Genomic DNA, 24,052 nt, shown 5'->3' on the forward strand with positions numbered 1-24,052 from the left:
TTCAATAATAATAGTGTTTATTTAGTTACTTAAATACATAGCCCGTATTTTAATAATGTTGTTGAATAAAGAGTTCCACCCATGGTCGCCTCCACGTAAGCTACTTTTTAAAAAAGCACATTCGGATGTGATTCGACAAACAAAATTACAAACTACCTACGTACCACCTTCTCAAGACAATGCTTCGGTGAAAACCTAAACGAAACTGGACTATGAATATGGCTCCTTTTACAAAATGGACTCGGGAAAATCGATAACTGTCCTCATTGATGTATAGCGCCACCGTGGTATTTAAAGGTTGTCTTAAATTGGATACCTATATAGAATTGCTATTTTAATTAAAACATTTCTTAATGTTTTGTAAGATTTTTAATGTGGAGAAATCGAAGCGAACGATTCACTTGATGTACTTGCTATTCTTGGCGGGAAAATCAAAAAGAGATCGCTTGCACAGCACACATTGGCACTGGCCCAAACCATTGAAAAAGTATTATTCAGACAGACACAGAAATTAGGTACTTACACTACGATACTAACATAACTATATCTACGGATAGGCTTCATAAAAAGAAATGGAGAAGTTGCATGTTAGTTATCGACATGTCTGTATTAAATAAATGTAGGTTTTGAGTACTTACCTAGTAAAAGGGATACACAAATTATAGTCCACGTCTGATAACAGTAATATTTTATTAAACATTTTAGATAAGTATATATAGCTTTGCTTCAAATAGGTTTAAATTTGTATACAATTACTGCACTTAAATGTTTATAAAACTAGAAAACTTTCAAACATAATATTGGTTTCTCTTAAAAAAGTAAACAATAAATATTTTTATGAAAAATATATACCTACCTCCTATCTCTTTTATTTGTAAGGCCGTAAGTGTATAAATGCAGAAACTTTAGTTTCTAGTTTATCATATCATAAATAATGTTTTAAGGCACTAGATTTTCCAAAATTAGTCATTAAGCATTTCTTATGATCTGTTAAGTGTTTAAACTTTAAACCTACAAACGACATGTGGATATATTCACAGCGCATAAAGTGTAGGTATAGCAACGATCTATTATATTCTCCGCGAGATAGTTCCCTTTTGTTGGGAAATGGAGCTCGACTGTATTATGCTCGTTTTGTATCAATAAAACCATATCGCCTTTGTTGTTAAATAGGAGCATGCTCTAGAAAGTTCGACATAGATGTTGGACGTTGAAGCTACTGTAAGACTAAAATATGGTACATTTGTAAGATGCACTTATTATCTACTAATGAAATTACAACCGAATTAAAAACCAGAACTAATTACTAAAGATAAATTCTTTTACAATGTTCTCACAATTTTCGGTTACCCACTCCAGTATAAGTTGTGTGTAATATACGTAACTTACTTGAATATACATACTATTAAGCTTTTTAAGTATCGCACAAAACACGTGACATTTTTTTTAAGAATTTACCTAGTTTATGTAATTAATGATCACCCAGACAATACTTTAGTGATGTCGATGAATGATTTGTGAAGAGCTTCTATAAATTGCGAACTGTCATTGTGCGACTTGTAGGCAGACACCGCAGCACCCAACTTATCAGCAAATGCCGAATATCTGAAATAAAAAAGGGTTGTTTTATAAAACAATCACGTGTAAGTATTTACTACAAAATGCTGCAAAAAATATAAAGGTGTTTTGTAAGTTTTGTGATATAAATTCAGAAACCAATATATTATGATTTTGCGTCGCATCTATACATAAACCTAAATTCTATGTAGCGACAGTTCCTGTGCCTGCCTGCAGACATGTGTTGTGCTACTTTTTAGTGATAAGCATAAGACACGTTATGATGCTTATAGACAATGATATAATTGTAAGACATTTGATATTATGGTATTTTAAATTTTATAACTTAAGAAAAATACTCTGCAAAAGATTTACGTGTAGAAGAATAAAATTGTTTGTGCACAAATCGTGACCTTACCCAATTCCAAACCCTTCTTTAACGACGGGTCCGAAGCCACCAGCCAGCACGCTTGGCGAAGACAGCGTACTCGTACTCAAAATAGATTTATTTAAAAACTTATATTCATGTGAGTCGAAAATTTCAGGCCTAGGCAGGTTATTGTCTTCGGCCATTTTCATCAGGGCGAATAAGTGGCGGTCGAACCCTTGACCCATCGCGGCTTCCTTCACAAGTTCGGAGTGGTATGTAGAACACTCCTGCATGATGGCTCGAAGTTCATCTTTTGATGCTTTGTGGTTGTGAAGTCCGTCACAGAAAGCCTGAAAATAATATAGAAATTATCTTTTCGATTTTTACTTTGAATGATCCACTGGAGGTCCGTATTGTGAACATTTTATCCAGTTTAAAAAATGTACAGCAATATTTTACTTATTCTATATCTCTTTTATTTTGTAAATAACAATTTCTTTAAAAGTCAAATAAAAATATTAAAAAGTATATTACTTTTTATTTTATTATACGGTATTTTAAAAGTTTTTGTACAGACAACACTTAGTACTACTACTTTGTGTTACAAAAAATAGGAAATTTACACCATTATAAAGTTTGCTAACCTTTGTTCTATCGGTACAAGGTCTCATAGTTTCCGTACGGCCATGTTTAAATGCCGAGGTGCTGCAGGATTCGTAGGTCCCAACATAATTTCCATGGAGCAAATGGTATGCAGCCTGAAATTATAAATAATTGTATTAAAGATGCCTTGATTATCAATTTGGATATACATATTAAACCAACCAACACCAACTCAACAAAGAATGTTCAAGAAAATGTCACATGTAGTCTGCATACCTGGAAACCAAGCTGCATGATGCAGTCTGGGCTAACTTTAAACTTCTTGCACGCCTCTTTAGTAAGTCCTTCATACAGAATATAGTCAATGCTCAGAGATTCATACCAATCCTTATACTCTTTCTTCGCTTTATCAACAAATTGTTTCGATTTATCATCCAGTTTAAACTCTGAAAATAGTGAATTTCCATATGTTAATACTAAAAACTTGTGAGTCAAAAATAAAGCAAATTAATTATTACAAGCGCTTACTTTTTATTTACTATATTATCTCCATGTTCCTTTGGGAGGTACAGCAAATTTTGAGAATTCACTCTTCTCTACTGACCAATACAAAAGAAAACAATATGAATGAAAATCGTAATTTCATTGCTATTCTACAGTCTACTACTACTTCGCTAATCTAACTAGATAAAACTAATGTACATTCAGTGTTCCATAACATTCGATTTTCAAAAAATATTAATATTATCGAGAAGTAGTCTGTCTGTCTGTATTGTACCAGAAGAAAAGCAGGTTTAAGCATCAAAATCATTCTTCTGACTATGATTTTGATACCTACAAACTCCAAAATTTCAAAGATTCATATTTATGAATTGTACTTTTCTATAAAATTTTCAATGAAATATCAATCATTTGATGAAGGCAAAACAGGACAATTTGTCTTAGCGGGTGTTAATTGGCAGACTGGAATTGTGTACATACATACATAAACAGCCTATATATGTACCACTGCTGGGCTCAGGCCTCCCCTCAATCAACCGGAGGGGGTATGGAGCATACATACCCCACCACACTGCTCCATTGCGGGTACAGTAAATAGACAGTAAGTATGTAGTAAAAATTACCCAATCTGTCGACACTGATATTACTATCAGCCGGTTTGCTATCAGGATGAATGAAGGGTTTTTTAGTGGTTTCAGCATATATGTCCTGGAAGAATCGGAGCACAGCCACGCCGTCGCCCCAGGAGTGCTCGAAGTTTATCCCGGAGACGCCGTCGCGTGTTACAATCAAACTGAATGATTTGTCAAACCATCTGGAATTATATTATGTGTTGTTAATCAGTTTAGACCACAGAAAAGCTGGATTTTCTTTAAAGGTTCATATTAACATAAGTATGCAACATATTTGATTAATATTTTTCTAACTGTGCATGGCATTCTTTTGGGGAAAAGGGAAGTAGCCCTCTCTCTGGTTATATATAAGTTTGAAAACAACACACATAGTTTCACAAACATGAAACATGCATAATAAAAATGCATACACATGTGCACTATTGCACTTATTTATTGAGACTTCTGTTGAATCTATTCATCAAGTTATTTAATTTACAATATAAAAGAAGGTGAAGCAACAAGAAAAATCAGTTAAAGTAACCAAAGTTTACCAAAATTGTTTTGTCTTCGTAAACTTTTCTACCTGTTCAAGCCATCGCCATGAAGATAGTGTTTGAGAATCTTGTGTTTGTCTTCATGAATAGCTTCCTCATCAAGTACCAGGTTGAATATAGCCGAGTCTATCTTCTGCAGAGCCTGCCTATTGCCCGTCTCCTCCAAATGGGCTCGCTGTTGTGCCCATTCATCTCTATTCTGTGAAGTCAATATTCCTAATGGATACTCAGCTTTTGGTGCAGAGTCATTCATAATCTTATTCAAGTTCCCTAGTATTTCTGTTGGAGACAGAAGGTTGCCTGAAAGAAAGCATTTTGCCAATATATTTATTTTATTACATCAGAGGGCACCCTTATATGTATAATTCATAAAATCAAAGATTTAATTTATATTTCCATTTTGAACAATTTAACTAAAAGGCTTACTTGATCAGATTTGCATTCAATGTACAGACAGAATATTTATTATAAAGGTCACATTTTAATTTAGTAGTGTAGGTACATTATTTTCTGAGGGGAGTATTTTCAAAATTTAATGATATTTTATACAAAATTATATTTTTATGTATCCTCTTATCAGCAACTTTAATATTATTTAAATTTAAATTTAATTTACTTTAAAATTATGAACTTACCATCAGCATCTAGGACATCAAAAATATAAAAGTTGCCATTTTTTTGCACAAGGATGTGTTTGCTGTTTGAATCTCTGTAGATCTTGTCTTTAGTAAGTAGAGGGATGCGGGTGGCTCCGAATAGACCAACAAACTGGCTCATGTCTAGGGGGAATGCTTTGAATAAGTATGCTCCATACCTGAAATTAATAATAGTAACAATATGGTAAATGTATATTTCAATGATGAAAAAAGTAATAATTGGTAAATTAAACTAATTTGAATTATCAGTATTTATTAATCTTAGTAATAAGGTTGGATATAACAGTCAAATCTGAATTAAGTCTTATTTATCTGTTTTATAATGTTTATATTGCTTAACTGATAACAGTATTATCAAGAGACCATTTATTATAAAGATATGAACTTTACCTACAGAACAAAAACATGTACATACCAGGATATAGCTTCAGGGAGTAGACCAGTAACCGTTCTAAACAGTGGAGTATTACTTTTTTTTGGGTTCAAATGGTATACTTCAGGTTCCAAGATCTGTTCTCTTAATGACAGCATAAACCTTGACGCACTGATCAACAAATTCGTGGCTCGGATCAGCTGGTCGTTATACTCTGGCCTCACGTCATTTTGAAAAACTACCAATGGGTTATAGTTGATAGGCAAAGGTACACGATCACGCAAATATAAATCAAACCAGTAATCAGATATGTAGCTAGTATGCTTGTTAGCCTTATCCTTAGCAACTAATTTTTCTTGTAGGACTTTACCCTCTTTAGCTATGAAGTCGTTAGTTCTACGCTGAGCTTCCTCATATTGGCTAGCAGTTAAAAGAGGTCGCAGTGCATTTAAATATCGCTCCCCGGATTTGAGCAGTTCCGGTATAGGCAGCCGTGGTAAAGACTTCTGGAAATGCATTGTGGGTACTTTGCTCCTCTGCAGGTATTGGTAATTAACATCTTTAATGTTTTTCGACTTGCTGGCAAAGTTTCTTTTCTGAGAGAAATTCTTCAACAAGGCACTGTTGGACACTAATTTGTTTACTGAAATCATGTCTCAGCTATTATTTAGATTCACTTATTAACTAATTAAAACCAAAAATACCTATATAACTAAAAAGAAACAAAAATAATAATTATAATATAATTGGTACAAAGCCGATGACTATGACGACTCGCGAACTTTAAACTGTGTTCCAGTAGATTTTATGTCAGCTGTCATTGCTGAAGAAAAGGATGAGATGATTTGTTTTGTTCATAGAGAGACAGAAAAAGCAAATTAAACGTCACGATAAAATGCGGTTTACAAGAACACCAAAATATCAGCAAAAAAGTTAAAATATTTTGAACGAATCGGCGCCATCGGCGGGCGGCAGGTTTCCATGTATTATTATGAGTATGGGTTGTCTTCATTTTCTTTTTGTTGCTAACAGTAAGTTTTCTTATAAGTAAGTTTTTGGAAAAGAACATTCATGCAAGCAACAAAATGAATGTTAAAAAATCAATAAAAAATGCATCAGACGTGGCGGAATGATCTGAAGCTTTTGCGTTTTAGTATTGATAAGCAAAATAGAAAATCGTTCAGAAATTATATGTCAATGTGGCTTTTCGGCGGGAAACGGGAACGGGACAGTTGCTTTCTTCATTGAGTAATCTAAATAATTAATACGAAGTGGTGTTTTGTGGTTAATGATCGCATTAAGTTAGTCGGAAGACATTCGCGAGTGTTATTATATTGGAGTATTCAATGAACAAAGTGTATCTGCCTATTTTCGCTTCGTGCCGGGAAGCTGCTTCATAACTCAAAAGTTTATGCGGACTTTTGAGTTAATTCGTTTGGGGATCGGAGTAGGAGTCTACTCCGAGGGTGGGGGCTTAGGTTTCATCATCATCACCTTTCATCATTTCATTAATCATCAAGAAAAAAAATACGTCAGACATGGCTGTATGGGCATAGTTCCCTTTGCCTTACCCTTCGGGGAAAACCAAAACAAAAAAAAAAAAAAAAAATATGTCAATGTCATGAAAATAATATTTTTCTTTCAAATAAATTTTCAGTCTATGACGACCGGTTGCCATACAACCATAAAGTTGAAGTTAAATTTTCAGTCCAGCAAGTTCAGACAGATTTGGTTTCATTGGCTATTCACATTTGCATCTATATGATATTTGATATGAATATAACGCGAACTAATATTTGGTATCTCTTCCATTAAAATACCTTTGTGAAAATGAATGATCTGCCTGAAAATAGTACTGATAATGGTCCTTCTGAGCTGGAGACCTTGGATTACCTCCGCGGTGTGAAATCGTCAACGTGCCTCTTGCTGCCGACCACTCCGAGTCCTACGCCACTGGATTTTAAGCATCCTCTGTCTGAAGACGCCGTAGAAGCGCCGTTTTTGACTTTGAACGATGAACCCATAATCGGCGACTTGCAAAACGCAGGTAAATACTAAATAATATTCATAGGTATAAGTTTTCATTATTTTAAGACGAAATACAATATGTGATTGTGAGTTTTGAGTGTTTTCTGATGTTTTGACAACTTCTGATTCTGTCTGACTACCCCATTAGGGATTGTATGCATGAGTTAATGTCTGTAGGTACCTATGTACTTGTAATTTTATTTACACACTAAATGTAATTGAGTAAATTGCAGTAAATAAGAAATATAAATAATGCTGTAATAAGGCTGTAATGTTTGATCAGGATTATAGGTATTATTTTTATATTAAGTAACTATGTAAATTTTCATTTCCTAACCCATTTATGTAAAATATTTTTTTCAGACAATTTTAGTGGAGGCTTCAGAAACTGTATGTGTTTTAATTTGCACAGTTTCCTATTGCTATGTGTTGTATAGTCAATTAGTCTGTATAACTTCACTTTGTGTTATTTTATAATTAGTATTTAATTTAACTTTTAATTTTATTGATTACATACAGATTTTTTTTTCTATTTCGCCAACTACTATGAACAAGTATTTTATTTGTCTTCAATTATTCATAAAAAAAAATAAAGCTAGAAATGAGTCAAAAACAGAAACATTCCATGATAGACTTTTGTCATTACAAGAAGGTAATAAAACAGCCACTGAACCATTGTTCAGTTGCTGTTTTATTTTGTATCATTTGTGTGAATGTGAATTTGTGTGTTGAAGCTCTTAACTTCAATAAAACATCTTTCCTTAGTAGTAGCCACACTATGTTGTATTTTAAATTACTAATAGGTAAAGTAATATTAAAGATTTCTTTGTAGTCCGACCAGTCTTAATCCACATTACCTTGCATGATCTATAGGACATTCCTTTCATTCTATTTTTGGATAATGAATATTTCTACTTTAATTTATTATTATTGTCCCACTGCTGATTAGGTATTGCTATCTTTAATATCATAAGGATGAAATAATTATTGCAGATAGGTCAGGAGACACCAGTTCATCAGGTGACTCCAACTCTGTGGTACAGGACCCAGTCAGTGCTCAGCTGATCAACAACATCAGCATGCTGGACTATCAGACTCTTAGCAAGAATGGAGACCTTATTATAGGGGAGGTAAGGGCTATATCATTTATATATAGTGCTATATCTTTCTATAAGTTGCCCAATATGTTTTCTTGAAATATCTTATGTGTAAGCATATACCAAATCACCAACCCTGGTAAAACACAATAATACTGGTAGATTCTACTGTAGCTGAAATAGTCTAAATTATTTTAATGTCCATTATTTTATGTGTACATCAGTCCCGCGCTGCAAATAGCGTAGTTTTTAAACAATTAACATCAATTGACATTTTCATAAAACACGTGACGAATGCGACGACACACAAGTTTTTACCCAATTGTTTGTGGTACTAATAAATGTTTATTAACAGGCACTTAAGCCTGGTTAACAACACTGGCTTTTAGTATTCACGACAAAATTCTGTATATTTACAGGTGCAAGATTGTAAACTAAATGGAAATCTAAATCTCAGTAATAAAAAGCTGCCAAACTTTGTCAACTGGAATTGGGCTATCATCAGAAAGGTTTTACTTTGGGTGGTATTATCTGGCTTAGTAGCTTGTCTTGCCGCTATCATCGGCATGGTTGTGACTATACCAAAAGTGTGCAACCCTGATCTACCATGGTACCAAGGAAAGGTGTTTTATGAGATATTCCCTGCTAGCTTCAAAGATTCTGATAACGACGGGACAGGAGACTTGAAAGGTCTCATTAGAAAACTTGACTATATTCACGGCCTCGGTGCATCCGCTGTGCGACTGAATTCGATATTTGAAGCCCATAGTTACCCTGAACAATATTACAATGTAACCTCTTTATTGAAAATTGATAGGAGTATTGGAGTTCTCAAAGATTTTCAGAATCTTGTGGCGGCTGTTCATGATCGAAACATGTCGGTGATTCTCGATATACCAGTAATGTCTATGGCATCTCCTGTTGTCGGCTCAAATTCTACTCATGCGATATTACTTGCTAACGACACATTAGTAAGTTACTTTGATCAGACATCTGCAGCTATAGCCTTTTGGGCAAGAGCTCAGAATGTAGACGGCTTTTATTTAAAGAAGTTAGAAGATTACGTTGATGACCCAAATTTCGGGCGAACACTACAGCTCTGGAAGCAAGTTATCGGGAATGGAAAGATATTTATCGCCAGTGAGAAAACTTATGAGAAAGCCAAAGGCGACGCCCGTAACGTTTTGCTTTCCAGAATTGACCTTATTGACGTCCATTTGGACTTGCACGAGGGTATAAGTGGTTTAAAGGATCGTATTGATAAAGTTATTACCAGCGACCTCTGGTCTAAGCCTTATTACCCATGGGTACACTGGAACATAGGGAATATCGACAGCGAGAGAATATCAACAAAACACGTAAACAATACCTTGGCACTGACAGCTCTTGAATTTATACTTCCTGGTACAATCAGCATATTTTACGGCGATGAAATAGGATTAGGTGGACTACCTCCACAAGAAGTAGAAGCAGATTTTCATGAACACGAGCACATACATAATTTGGTACCAATGACTTTTGCTACAGGAGATAAGAACGAAAACAATGTCCTGATTCTTCCTTGGAATTCGAAATCAGTTTTGGAACCGAGATATCAATTCTTGGCTGTTATAAGAGGTTTCACTGAACTGAGACTGAATACACCGACGATTTACTTACGAGCTATTTACAAGGAAGGCAACCTGTTGAAGAATATGGAAATACGTAAAACTGAGGAGAACTTAGTTGTGATAGAGCGCTGGTATCCCCGGAGGAACACTTGCGTGTTTGTGGGGAATCTTGGAAGCAAGGCCATCACGACTGACTTGTCGACGATGTTCTACGGCGGGACCGTGGTCGCTGGCACGAACACCTCTTTAATCGGACAAGTGGTGTACTTCGATAAGGTAACATTTCCTCCTAATTCTGCTATAATATTGAAGTTGGAGAAGTAATTAGAATCTCAACATATACCTACTTACTATTTTTATTTGAAGTAAATGACTTTATGCTCAACAAATCAAATGTGATTTTGAATTTGTTACGCTCTTTGTACTTAAACAACTTTAAGACTTTGGGTCTATAATCGTATCAAGCAAGTAATAGCTGTAGATATATTTACTTCAATAAATATGAATTAGAATCTCTGTCAGATATTATTATTGATCTGAAAACGTAGTAAGTATCGTATTTAATCTATTATTATTATTGTTTTTTTATTAATGTACTTACAAAGTTGGATATTTCATTTTATTATGATTACAAATTATATTATCGTATATTTTTTTTAGTATTCTGTAGTTCTTACTAGTTATTGTTATATTTTTATTCATTTGTTCCTAGTGCTTTCTCATTCTTATCTAGTCTTCTTTTACTTTCTTCTTTAATTAAGTATCTATGTTCCTTGTTTAAGCCAAAGATGATATTTATAGTAGTAAAAAACATGTTATACAATTAAGTAAAGTTTAATATACATTTGTACACATTTGAACAAATATTATGTACTTAGTATGTCTAACATTATTATGTACAAATTATGATTGTAAACAAAAATAAATATTTGCTGAAATTATTACATTTCTATTCAATTACGATAACTTTGCAATGACTTCGTGATATCTCTGTACAATATTTATATACACCAGGTAATATTATGTTAAAACATCGAGTATTAAAATATCAGTTTCGTTTAAAGTTTTTGCTAAATAAAATTTATTGTGATACAAAGTAATAGCATAATTTCGTTATTCATTGCGCTTAGTTACATAAAACATTTTCCCGAAGACTGAATGGAAATTTTAATTTATGATAGCAGTATACGTATGACTATGGAATGTTGTAGTAACAATTACAAAGCCAGTCTAATCATCTAAAACATTCAGGACAATCTCAGTCTTTATTTATGGCTTTTAAAGTCGGCGGATGAAAGCTCATAGCACTGGAAGGATTCACAATAAATTATGGTCGTAAACATATCTGAATTTTTGTCAGGAGCTAGGTTGTATTTTCTTAGTTTTAACTACACTTGGATGCATTACATAAGTGTTAGACATTGCTCTAGGTGTGTGGGTTTCGGAATCTGGCAATGCTGGAAGTTTATCTGTAGGGTTTCGAATTAAAATCTTTTTTTGGGACCCTGTCACCTCTCTCTTAATATTATAATCTTGTTTAATCTTAAAGTCTAAATTATCGGTGGTGTTTTGAACAGACTTTGCACACTTTCTATCACTTTCACAGTCACTACCTGTTTGTTTACTCAACTTTGGAGCACCGAATGCTTTAGTTTGTTTAAGCAGCGATCGATCATTACAAAGAGCTGCTATAAGGGGCAAGTCCAGATTCTTGCTTTTTTCTCTAAGAGTTTTTATATCTAAATCACAATTTGAATCTTTCACTTTATGCACAACACTGGCGTTCACGGTAGAGCTAGGGTTCGGGATCCTCAGCTCCCTAAGATGGTTCGGCAGCTTCTTCTTATGCTCGTAAGGGGGCGGCGGAGGGGGTGGCATACGCCTCATTTTAACAGGGGGTGGATCTTTTAAATTTAATATGTTCTCGTGCGATTTCGTTCTTGAGAAATTTGAGATTTCTGGAATACGCGTGGGAATTTGCGGTCGTTCGAGGTTTATGGAATGATTGCTCAGAGACGTCCTACTTGTTAGGGAATACCAGCTAGTACGCGCTCCTGGTAATTGAACATAGGAATCCGACAGATTCTGTATCGAACCGTAAACTGATGATACCGACATAGATGTAGATAGGAATGGCGTGCTTCGATATTGGAGACTGCTTTTATGCATATTGGTCATTCGCGTTTCGGTGAGCTTGTGATCGAGGTAGTTCTGTTGTGATATTGCGGGATCCTGTAGTGGGTAGTACACGTAGTCTACATCGCTGTAGAGTTGCTGGTGAAACATGGGATTGTGAGGTGGCGGTGGCGGAGGTAGACGAGTGACTGGTGGCGGAGGTGGCAGGCGCGTGCGGCGCGGCGGTGGTGGAGGCGGGGGTAACTTCATCATGGCTACCAGCACGTTGGTGTCCACTGAATGTGGCGGTAGATCTCGCGACGGGGAAAGATTATTGCTTATACCCTGTGCTAATTTCGATCTTTCTGCTCGCCGACTAGATGCTTGATGACGTTTTGACTTCTGAAACCGATGTTCCAAAACCATGGGACTCGCGAAGGTTCTTTCACTTGAAGCGCTGACCTCTCCTGCTTCAGCCTTGAGGATAGTGATCATTGGTTTAGACGTTACTACCCTTGCAGCAACCTCTTCTTTTTCACCCAATTGTTTTGATGCTATATTTGTAGATGTCGTTTGAGATCCGGGGTATGCCGGTGGAGCTTTTGTCGGTGTGGAGACATAGGACGACACTGTATTATGATTGTACTCATATGGTGGCGGAGGTTTATCTGGAAATTTCGGCATAATTGGCACATTTTCGTCTATGTTTAGTATATTGGGTAGGGATAAATTTAACACTTTTCGGCTGTCTGTTCGAGTCGGAGGCGTCGGTGGTCGATCGAAGAATGAATTGTCTGGGTAGTTGTCATCGGAAGGAGCGGTGTCCTCGTGGCCCTGAATATAACTATCACCCGAAAAGGGTAATGGCAGCCTGACATAATCTGAGACAGAATCCAAAGTATCACTAACCGATTGACTTTTTGGATATACTCCTCTTCCTACTATCAAGTCACTTAATTCACTAGCGCTAAGTAAATTATGCTTGTTATCAGTTGGGTCACTTCCATCACCATGAAATGAGACAGCACTGACATTAGAGTTAGCACGTTCTCGAAATAAATTTTCTTTGTCGTCGAGCTCTTTATTAAGAAACTTGGTAGATCCATCTACACAGTCAGTGTCTGGCAATGGTTTCTGTATTCGCATCGCGCTACCAGTATGACTAGTTCTCTCCGACTTATTTTTTAATATGGATGAGACGCTGTCAAAATCAGCAAGATCATTTTCTTTGGATGGTTTATAACTGTCGTAATGTGAACTGCCGTAGTCTGTTCTACTGCCGTCAGATAATGTATCAATCTTTGATCGCGTAGTTAATTCAGAACTGCCCATAGTATAAACTCCACTTGTCTCACTAGATGCAGCGACTGTTACTGGTTGGCCTAAACCATCATATAATGCTGACGCTGTGTCTTGAGAGTAGCCAACATCTATCCCCATATTACTATTATCACTTAGCATAGAGTTTTGAGCTGTATGACTGTAGCCTAATTCTAAGCTGCTGGCATCTGATGCCCGACTTAACGTACTCAACCCAGTTCGTGCCATAATTACTGTACTACAGGACGACGAACATTGTGATCCCGTACATTTTAATTTGTTTGATCCTGGACTCTCTGTTGATGTTTCAGTAATACTTTGATCAGGTAAAGAAGTAGTTTCTTCTAATTGACTTCTTGAATTTTGACCAAAATCAATAGACGGGTCACTTTTAGGAATATTATCGATGTCTTCCTTGCTCTTTCTAGTTCGTGTTTTAGATTTTTGCAACTGTAAGGAAGAAGTTTTACTAAGTCGCTGATTTTCTTGCGGGACGTGTCGAATGAAATACGAATTTGAGCAATCTAATAAATGAGCAAATGCCAGACTTTCTGTAGAAGGAGCCGGTGGGGAGTCTATCATAATTTCCAATTCATCTTCTGATTGAACTTTGTCGCTTACAATGCCTGACGTTGTGTTTGAACTTGTAGAGGAAATAACTGATATTCTTTGTTCGCTTTTGTTTGGATTATATTGTAAGTTGCACGACTTCGAGTAACCGTAACAAATTTTACGTTCTTCTTCTTCTTTTCTCAAAATTTCATTAAATTTTGGTGCAATTTTCATCGAGAATTGATGCGTTTCCTTACAAAGTGCAAACAAATATTTACATTTTTCTTCACTCGACGAGTACAAAGTTATCTTTCCTTCTTCAGTCCTTATTTCAAATTTCTTTCTATCAAAACTTAATTTTCCAATTGAACTCCATATAAAAGTAGAAATTGGACCGTTATCTGGTAAAATTTTGATACCTTTGGCGGTGACAAGAAGCCAAATCGTGCCAGGGTCTGGTTCTGTTTTAGTTTGTTTCAATCGGTATCTGTGTGAGTTGATCGTGTCGGGCAGGAGGCATACTTCGCGAATGAATCTCGTTTCCGCATCTACTTTGGAGAGGCCGCGGTGCTCGCGATGGCAGGCCCGCATGGCCGCAGCGACCCAGTCACCGGTGAGCGACGCGGACGCATAATCATCTACTTTGAAGTAGTCTCGGTCTTCGTAAGTCTCTGCGTCTCCATAATCTGCCTGTAGAGCTAGTCCAGTCAGGAGTAATAGCACTTCTGCGGGTAAAATGTCCCTGGTACGCACATTGTGTCGCAACTGCAGGAAGTACAAATGGCGTCCGACGTCGTCGTGCAAAAGTAGGGGGCTCTCAACGTGAAACTGCACGACCAAGTGCAATTCGAGGAGAGGCTTTCCATTTGCATCGAGACCCTGTAAACAAGAAAACATAATAATATTTAGATTTTTTGTTACGGATCTTTATAAAGTAAAACTTTACGTACATATTATATAAACAGAATCTTACATGGGTATGAGACGATCTCCAGCTCTTTGGCGCATATTTAGATAGCTTGCTGTCCAAATCAACAAATAAGTATTCGCCATCTGAAAATAAAAACGATACGTGAGTTACGACACTTTCAAATACGTTAATATTAAAATCGTTAAGTGCGCGGTGTTACGAGTATTCTAATCCTAGTTATATTTTTAAACATTCACAATCGTTGAACGAGCCTATTGCCGTGTTTGAAGAGATAATACCTGCATACCTAATAGTAAACTCACCAAACATACGGTTTATTGTTCATACGACACGCTGAATGTACGTACATTGTGATTTAGATAGTTACAAATATAGAACATTGATTACTCAACACCTTTTGTTTGCGTAGGTTGGCAGAATGCTTACGATCTGGAAGGTGGGCACAAGTAAATACCTATTTTATTTTATATTAGCTTTTCGCGACTTCGTCAGCGTTTATTTCGGTTATCGCAGTAAGTAAGCACTCTTAAGTCCGTCGGCTCTGGAAAATATCTTATATCCGCCTCTATCTGTACGCCAATTTTATTCCAAAACACACTGGCAGACAGTCTATCTCATGGCTATGTACTTGGATGGGATACTTAAACGTTAGTGTTAAAGGATTATAGATTGGAATGCACTCATCTTGACAGCGAGAGTAACCGCGTGGCCGCAAACTTAACATGTCGTTAAAGCCATGTACGTGTATAAAACAAAATACCTGCTTAGGTATTCAACATAACAATATCTACTCAATTATTAAATTATTTTCAGCAACGTGACGGATTAAAACTTCAACTCTGAAGGCTCTATTCAAGTGAATTGGAATTTATTTACTAATTCATGTACAGAAATTAGTATCACGTGCTCAAACAGTGACGGATGCCATCGAGAGTAAACTTATATTTTGAGTCACTAAGTTTTCTCTACGGGTTAAAATGCCAGAGGCAATCATTCAATTCATACTCATTTTTCTTTCTGTAAGTCCTCAAAACAAAATGAATCTGCAATAAGAGCACTTACTTTGCATAACAGCTAATCCGAAGAGGTCCGTATCGGTCATGCCCTGTAGTTGAGTATGAGCGTTGGCCAAGGCCTTCAGTTCTTTGACCTTCGCCTTGGCTTCGACGACGAAGTGGAGCGGCTGAGCCAGGCCCGGCATCCGCAGGGATAAGAGGCGAGCGCCCGCGCCGAGCGCGCGCGACTCTCCGCCCAGCGGCCCGCGAACCGAACACAGAGCACGCATGTCGCATCTCGAGATCACTGTTACTCGCCCTGCAACAACATCAAAACGTTTCTATTTAGGTTCGTTTGTTACAATATCAATATTCTATTTCTCCTTTATTTGGAAAATATGACTAAAATACAATGAAACTCCAGTAGTTTTCTTTACGTCAGTTTTACTGATAACTGCAACATGATTGAAGCAATCCATTTCATCGTTGTAATCAGTTTTTAAGTTTTTTAACACATCTCTTTCCCCCGTTATCCTAACTCTTTTTCTATTAAACACACGTGGTTTAGGAAACAAGGGTGTCTCTACTTGATTCAATATGTGGTGGGTAACAGTACTTTTGTATTCTTACAACCTAAATACTTTCAACAAAATGAGTATGTAATGTATGTAATGAGTATGTACATAACCATATTTGCTAATGAGCTCTATCGGCAACCTAAAATCATATACATATTACCTGCCTGTGTTGTTCCAGCCTGAAAATGTCTTTGAATAATCTGCAAGACACTATAAAACGTTTTTTTAAATATGACTGTATACTTGCATCGCATTTTGACTGTCTATAATTTAAAACTTGTCATAGCTTTATATGGTGATACTCAAATCGTTTTGGTTAAAAAATACTATTCGTACTTGAAACCACATCCGCTATAAGTATGCCTTCCTATAGCATCGAATGCACGGCTCAAGAATGTCCGGATCTGCACCATCTGTGCATTCCACAACCTTTTTTTCGACAGTCTCCTTTTTGCTACCTGCTGGCTTTGAGTCCTACATTGTTGAGCTACCATTTATATTGCTTTATATTTTTCTTATGGGTAGGTATGCCTATTTAGTTTTGTTTTTCAGGAGTTTGTATAACGTGGCAGATGTTTCAATTAAAATGGTGTTTATGAAATAGTAGAAATTAATTTATTTTGATAATTTCATCGAGCGGATGGTTCAAGTTAGACCCATACGATACTAGCATAACCATAAATAGGTTTAATTCCTATCAGCTACGTTTATCGGAATGTAGAACCACAAGATCAGGTTCAAAAAAACTAGACGCGAATAAATTTCATCCCGGCCGGTACCTCTGCGGCTCCTCGGCGCTCGATAGCCATAAGAACATGTTTTTTGTTTTAGTAAATGCGCGATAGTTTGTGACGGCGCGGTCAGGCGCAGAGGGCGGGGTGGACCGGTCGCGCGGCGGCGCGGGGCGCGGGGGGCGCTACGTAAGCGCGGTAGCAGCGGACGGCGACGCGAGGAATGCGGACGACCTTCAGATGCCGAGCGCCCCTCCCCCTACGCCAGCCGCATCTTGCGTCCTCGCATACCTATGGACGTCTTTGCCTCCACTTTTTGAGATCCCGCCGACCACTTTTGACACTCACGAATTGACAGGACGATAATGGGCGGCATTTTAAGTAGAACCATCTATCAACGTTATAGGTCTGCTAGAATTTGTCATGCGCCCGAGACTGATTTTTAATTACGTGGTGGATCGCGAGAACGTTGACTAATTAGAGTTACATTCTTAAGCCATGAGGCATGGTCCAAACCAAAATTCGAAGTAATTTTTTTTCTGGTCTCAGACCAGCCGGCAGTCATTTACAATGCCTACCTATACTTGAGATTAAAACATTATTCTCACTACGACACATTGCAGTGGTTTAAATTCTGTTTCATTGAGTTTAGTTCCTTTTACTAAGCTTACAATATCTTAGTTAAATAGGTACCGATTATTTTTGTTTACTTTGACGGTATTTACATTCCTGACGTCATGTGTAGTGTTCGGTAATTTTAACTCTTCCATGGCCATATTTTTATTCTGTTTTATTTGGGACTGTCTTCTGCCACAATTTATTCATGCTACCCTTTTCATATGTCAGTGTATACATACAGAAATAGGTAGTGGCGATTGATTTCCAAATCCACATTTTCACGTTTTCTACGATAAGCGGTTTAAGGGACCTCTCCCTTATTTTATTCTACCTAGGTTGTTTATGGTTCATTTGTTGTATCTACTCTTATTTCTTTTTGGACAATTATATTTATAGGCAGTTATAGGTACTTAGGTAGGTAAAGTATCTACCCAAATTTATTTTTAGTTTCATCATTCTGCAGCATACCTGTACAAATGCGGTCTACCTACTTATTAAGTCCGTGGTAGATATTGACGTCATACCTAGATGGTTCTTAATAATGATTAAAGTTATTTCAGTTATTTTCCTCAGTCGCACGATTTCAAGTTGTGATGAGGGATTTTCCAGGCCACGATTCTCAAAAACAATAGATGGCGCTGCAAAGATTTTCCTTGGTTTAACCTTCTAATTTCATGTATAACAGACATATGCATCTTTTATCTATCTTGTATAAGTGATGACCCTTTTTATTACACTCAGGCAGAATTACATCTTCCACTCATTATTATCCTGATCAAAATAAAGAGCAGAAATATAGCTATAAACGTAATTCTATGCATAATGCGATCCAAATATTACATTGTATTTTTGAATAATTATTTTGAGTAATGAGAAAATAGGTATAATGTTAAACAGTACCATCTATATTATTTTTGGGGAACGTAGCCTGGACAGTCCTTCATTGACCGTGAAATGCCTTCTCTATGAGGTGAAAGGATTAGCTATATCAAAACAATTCCTATAGTTGAGAAATGAATGTAGGTAATATTAGGCCTTTTAACGACTGCGTAAATTTCGAAATATCTGAATTATTTGTATTAAATATACTTACGCTTATATTAAAAATAAACTTGATATAACATGAGCGTTTCGATAGTAAGTGCCTTGAATAAGCATGTTCACGAATTTAGCCTCCGTAATTTTGTTATTTACAAACGCGAAGTAGGTATGACATACGCTGTAGGTATACACTTTATTTACCTACTCGCTCGGTGTGCTATCAAAGGAATGCGGTCGCGGTTGTAGCTGCTTATTACGAGCTAATGAATCATTTACTTTATCAATCACTGATGCGCACACGTACATAGCCTAATTTGTAAAATCAGTCTACAGTTTACCCCGCAACGTGTCAACCTTAAAAGGTACAAAGGAGGAAATATAATGAACTTTTGAATCACTGGAATGTGGATTCCTGTCTCATACATGAAATGATTACATGGTAATCGGAAATTACGACGGAAATGACTGTCTAGTGAGACACGAAATGGTTCGCTTCACAGTTAATACATTGTAACGCTGTGTTGGCACGTCATAAACAGGATGCAGCAATTACCTATATCTACCTGACATGTTAGCAATTAACGCATTCATGCCAATTAGTATAATGTAAATTTTATGGATACGGTTTTCCCAAACTAAAATTAATGATATTGTTTTGGAAACAGTTGAATGAAATATCAGTGATATGACAGCACTCCACGTGCTTTTATCGATCATGTTCATGTGAGATTCGCCACGTAAACGCTTATTTGAAATCCCTGACACATTCAATCGGTGATTGAAATTTAGAGTCAATGAAGCTGATGAAGGGTTCATCCAAAACGTACCTATAGAAGCCAAATTCAAAAACTTTAAATTTTAAGTCCTAAGTTGACCTTTCATACTTACTGGTTTAAAACAATACGACCCAACATCTCCAAATATCCGTGGTTTGGGTAGACCAATATGAGTAGTGGGCATTGTAACATCTCTCAGGCTTCGCTCGGGACACATTCCTTGGAATACGTTTGGACGTTTAATGGGTACCACGGTGCTCAGACTCAGAATGTAGCATCATAGAAGATGTTGAGCACGTGATGAAGGAGTGTGTGCGGAACGAGTCCGAGAGATACAATTATATCAACAAACATTGTACAGGAATTGAGGAGGTGGGATAGCCTAACAGCGTTTTGGCTTATCCTACTTCTGAAAAAGCAAAAGCTCTGTAAAAAATAGTTAACTCTGCTTTAAGAGGAAGATAGCTTAAGTTCCAGATTTTTTTATGTATAAATATTCATTTGTACTAAGTTTCACATCGGGGGTGGCATTATCAGGCTCTGATAAAACCCTCTGTAGTAAAAAGATTTAAAATAATTCTCTTTATTGAGATTGCAACAGATACCTTTTTCTTTATACCTACTGGATTGTATAAGACCATTCTGTCAGATACAGACAGATAGTCCCTCTGATTAAATAGGAGAGGCTTAGAATGAGACGTGACACATTATCTCATAGGTAGGTGCATAACATTGATTGGAGGATCACGTTATATTGATGCCTGATTTTGTATATCAAACGACAATATAATGAAATAGTTTATTGTCGAACACACTGAAATAATAAACATGTGCGACTATTCGACATTTTGACATTACTTCAGTTAGGTATTTTATACAGGGTGTTAGTGACATCGTAACGAAAACTTTGAGGGATGATTCAGGCCATGATTCTGAGTTGATATCAAGTGGAATTTTCCGTTGCAAAAGTATGGAACGGAAAATAATTTAAATAAGCTCTAAAATTTTCATGACTTCTCCGACAGGAAATTCCACTTGATATCGACTCAGAATCATGGTCTGAACCATCCCCCTCAGTATTCGTTACGGTGTCACTAACACCTATACCTACTTGTATGGCTACTGTATGTACTTGTGCGGGGTGTAAGTGACATCGTAACGAATACTGAGGGGGATGATTCAGCTGATTATTTTGAGTTAATATCAAGTGGAATTTTCTATCGCAAAAGTATAGAATTGAAAATAATTTTAAAAAACTGAAAAAAAATCATGAATTTTGCGACGAAAAATTCCACCTGATATTAACTCAGAATCATGGTCTGAATCATCCCCCTGAGTATTCGTTACGATGTCACTAACACCCTGTATGTAAGGTACATTTAGCAGACAGTGGTTCGTCGTCGTTCAATACAATTCAGTCAATGTCAGCATATTTATTGATTACATTTGATGACAATTTAGCTTTTTATTACCTAATGGTCATACCAGCTTAGGTACCTACTTGTTTCCTTTGATTATAGATTCATGGTTTCTAAATAAAGATTTCCGATGCTGCGATATTTTAAAATTGGTAACTTTGGTTCGAAAGGCTGATGTGTTGTTAATACATATCCGACGTAGATAGTAAAATCCTTATAACTGCACTAAATGGTATAAAAAGACGTAAACCACGTGTCAGGAAATAAGTGCATAGTCTACTTAATATAGAACGCGCATAAAGTTGTATACCTATTTTATAATGCGTACAATGTATGTACCTAAGACGTATGTTTTTTCACATGCTTAATATATTTATTTAATTGGAATTTGGGCCTGTCTCAGTATTCTTAAAAACGGTGAATTCCTAAAGTTTCCTTCTTAGTTATCAAAATATTAGCACTGCATTTGTATCCTCTACAAGAGTAGATAAACCAAAATATATCCGCTTGTTTACATACTCAACGTGATACATAAGTCTAATTATATATTTTGAGTATGCAGCAATATACCTACGCATCTTTCAAAGATACCTTGCTTTAAGTTGAAAGTTATTTGATTGAGAATACTGCTTGTAGTCTCTCGTATATGCCATGTAAGCATATAGAAATGTGATTCAATACCAGAATATCATGCATTCTACGAGCGATACACGCCAGCATCGCTGGCTGGTTGGAGAGCTCGGCTGTGGAGTGAGGTGGTGCTCTAGAGGAAGGGCGCGCAGGCGCAGGGTCAGCGGCCGCAGCGCGGTCGGCGCAGGCGCGCGGAATTCGAGCTATGCGTATGAAATGAAAGTGGCCGCATCGTGAAAGCGCGCGCATCCACTGTGGCCGTCCACGGCGTCGTCGACATCCACTACACTCACCATGAATAGACAAATCCAATGTTGCTGTACGCAAAACACACTAATATCCGAAGTAAACCGCATCCATTGGCACTTCACTTCACTGTGGTCCGCGATCTCGTGAGTAAAACGGTACGGCGGACGACGCCGAGGCGCACAAGCTCCATGCGCGCACTGGAACGACTGAGGCGAAGCGGGCGCGTGGGTCGGCCGGCGAAGGCACGCGCGGGGCGCGCCGCGACTTCGGCTCTGTGGAATGCGGCAAGATAGTGGCGCGCGGGTACCAGCCGAGGCCCGCTGTAGGCTGGAGCCTCCGTAGGTACGCGACTCGACGGCGTCGCGCGGACGGAATGCGCGCGGTCAACCTCTGCCCATTAAAATAAATACAATTTCCAAACGCTCCGAGGCCCCGGTGACCCGGCTATGAGCACCTCTAATCTTTTGTTTGCCGTACAGTTAACTTGATATCTATGTAGTTCAAAACAATCATCATTCACCCGATTATGAAGCGATTTGCATGAAAAAAGTATTAGTTTCATGCATCTTGACTATAGGTAATAGATATACCTACTGACTGGAAACATATTGATTTCATGATTGTATTTTACTTACGTAGGTACTTTCCTACCAGTTAAGACTGCTGAAACGTTGAATATTTTTAGTCACAGAGAGGCAGGGCCAAAAAGCAGGGTGTAGTTATATAATTTTAACCGCATGCCTTCAGCTTCTGGGTGTGGGTATAACTCTGCTGGGCTGTTATAAAAACCGGTACCATATTTGTATAATTATGACATGGGAAACAGGAGTCTTTCAAATATCTACTTACTACTTATTTATAATAGGGAAATTAATCAAAAAGTTAACATACAGGAATATCGTTTGTATTATTATAACTTGCGGCAGATTTGAGAAAAGTTGGCATGATGATTTTGGTGCTTTACTAAATAAGTAGATAAATATATGCATAAAATCATATATAAGGCCCCGTAAGCCCTAAGGGGTGAGCAGACCCTCAGGTTTTACGACCTTCACGCACGCTCTTTTTAGATAGGTAGGTACCTACGTAAACTTATCAGACAGTCGCTTCTGAAAAAAACCGGACCTGTCAAGCCTTCACGTTAGGTAAGCGAACCCCGTGAAAAAACGGGATAATGCTAGGGAGATGATGGGGTACATAAACTTATAATTAGTTACTTACGATTAAACAGAAATTCCACAAAACCACAAGACGCAGAGGAGATTCTTGATCACCAAGTTGCCAAGGCAAGCGATTAAATGGAATTTCTAGAAAAAATCACTAAAAACTACCTCTTCCGGAAAAATCGTGCTCTATTTAGATATGATAATGTTCCTACATAAGTATTTGAAATTAACTTGTGCCCTTTCATTTAACACGATAGCCTTGGGAAAAAACATACAAATGGTGGATACTTAGCAGTCAAACACATAACACTTCTTTTTTCTTTGACGTAGTTGGCCAAAAATATTACGTAGGTACCTACCTACTGTGCTTTGAATTTGTAAACGTATGTACCTACGTGGCATGCGGCATATAGGTATCGAATAAATCACCATGATCAAGACATGTTGACTGTAAAGCATTTAGGTTTTTAAGAATACCTATACTAGGTACCTAAGTAAAGATAGGTAGGTACTTATTCGCGGGTTTTCATCTTAAACACATTATCGTTACCTATACGAAAGCATTGCACTCTATGGAAGTGCAACGTGGACTATGACACAGAGAGACAGAGAGAGGTTGGAAGCGTTTGAGATGTGGTGTTGGGGAAGGATGGAGGATATAAGCTGGACTGAAATGGTGTCAAATGAAAAAGTGCTGGAAAGAGATGAAGAAAAGAGAACCATATTGAAGACTATAGAGAACCGGAGAGGAAATGTGATTGGCCACCTGATACGACACGATTCATTTATAACAAACATTATAGAAGGAAAAATTGAAGGGAAGAGAGGAAGGGATAGACCTAGGATAACATTTATGAAACAAATAAAAGAGAAGGTGCAGGTCGTGTCGTATCGGGAGGTGAAGGTTTTGGCGGGAAGAAGAGAGGAATGGCGATTACTCTACCGACAAGAGCGCAGCTCTTAAATAGA

General features: G+C 37.1%; 3 protein-coding genes across 4 annotated transcripts; 1 reads left to right on the forward strand and 2 right to left on the reverse strand.

The window, feature by feature from the left end:
- Positions 1 to 671: 671 nt before the first annotated feature.
- LOC126368396 (carnitine O-palmitoyltransferase 2, mitochondrial) lies at positions 672 to 6,002 on the reverse strand. Its single transcript, XM_050012365.1, has 8 exons — positions 5,271 to 6,002; positions 4,835 to 5,013; positions 4,229 to 4,499; positions 3,655 to 3,845; positions 2,807 to 2,976; positions 2,572 to 2,685; positions 1,976 to 2,277; positions 672 to 1,605 (listed from the first exon to the last, which is right to left on the reverse strand). The coding sequence occupies exons 1-8, from the start codon at positions 5,879 to 5,881 to the stop codon at positions 1,479 to 1,481; spliced, it is 1,965 nt and encodes a 654-aa protein (XP_049868322.1). The 5' UTR covers positions 5,882 to 6,002; the 3' UTR covers positions 672 to 1,478.
- Positions 6,003 to 6,894: 892 nt separating this feature from the next.
- Positions 6,895 to 10,904, forward strand: LOC126368398 (uncharacterized). Of its 2 annotated transcripts, XM_050012367.1 has the most exons (4): positions 6,895 to 7,275; positions 7,620 to 7,646; positions 8,250 to 8,386; positions 8,773 to 10,904. In XM_050012367.1, exons 1-4 carry the CDS (start codon positions 7,059 to 7,061, stop codon positions 10,285 to 10,287), a joined length of 1,896 nt encoding a protein of 631 aa, XP_049868324.1. In that variant the 5' UTR covers positions 6,895 to 7,058; the 3' UTR covers positions 10,288 to 10,904. The 2 variants fall into 2 exon arrangements, with proteins under 2 accessions (XP_049868324.1, XP_049868325.1); XM_050012368.1 differs by lacking the exon at positions 7,620 to 7,646 and having other exon boundaries at positions 6,896 to 7,275.
- Positions 10,779 to 22,208, reverse strand: LOC126368366 (protein expanded). The gene is made up of 4 exons (XM_050012294.1): positions 21,962 to 22,208; positions 15,944 to 16,195; positions 14,924 to 15,003; positions 10,779 to 14,829 (listed from the first exon to the last, which is right to left on the reverse strand). Exons 2-4 carry the CDS (start codon positions 16,164 to 16,166, stop codon positions 11,320 to 11,322), a joined length of 3,813 nt encoding a protein of 1,270 aa, XP_049868251.1. The 5' UTR covers positions 16,167 to 16,195; positions 21,962 to 22,208; the 3' UTR covers positions 10,779 to 11,319.
- Positions 22,209 to 24,052: the final 1,844 nt, after the last annotated feature.

Source organism: Pectinophora gossypiella, chromosome 7 (assembly GCF_024362695.1).
Source record: "Pectinophora gossypiella chromosome 7, ilPecGoss1.1, whole genome shotgun sequence".
Taxonomy (NCBI): Eukaryota; Metazoa; Arthropoda; class Insecta; order Lepidoptera; family Gelechiidae; genus Pectinophora; species Pectinophora gossypiella.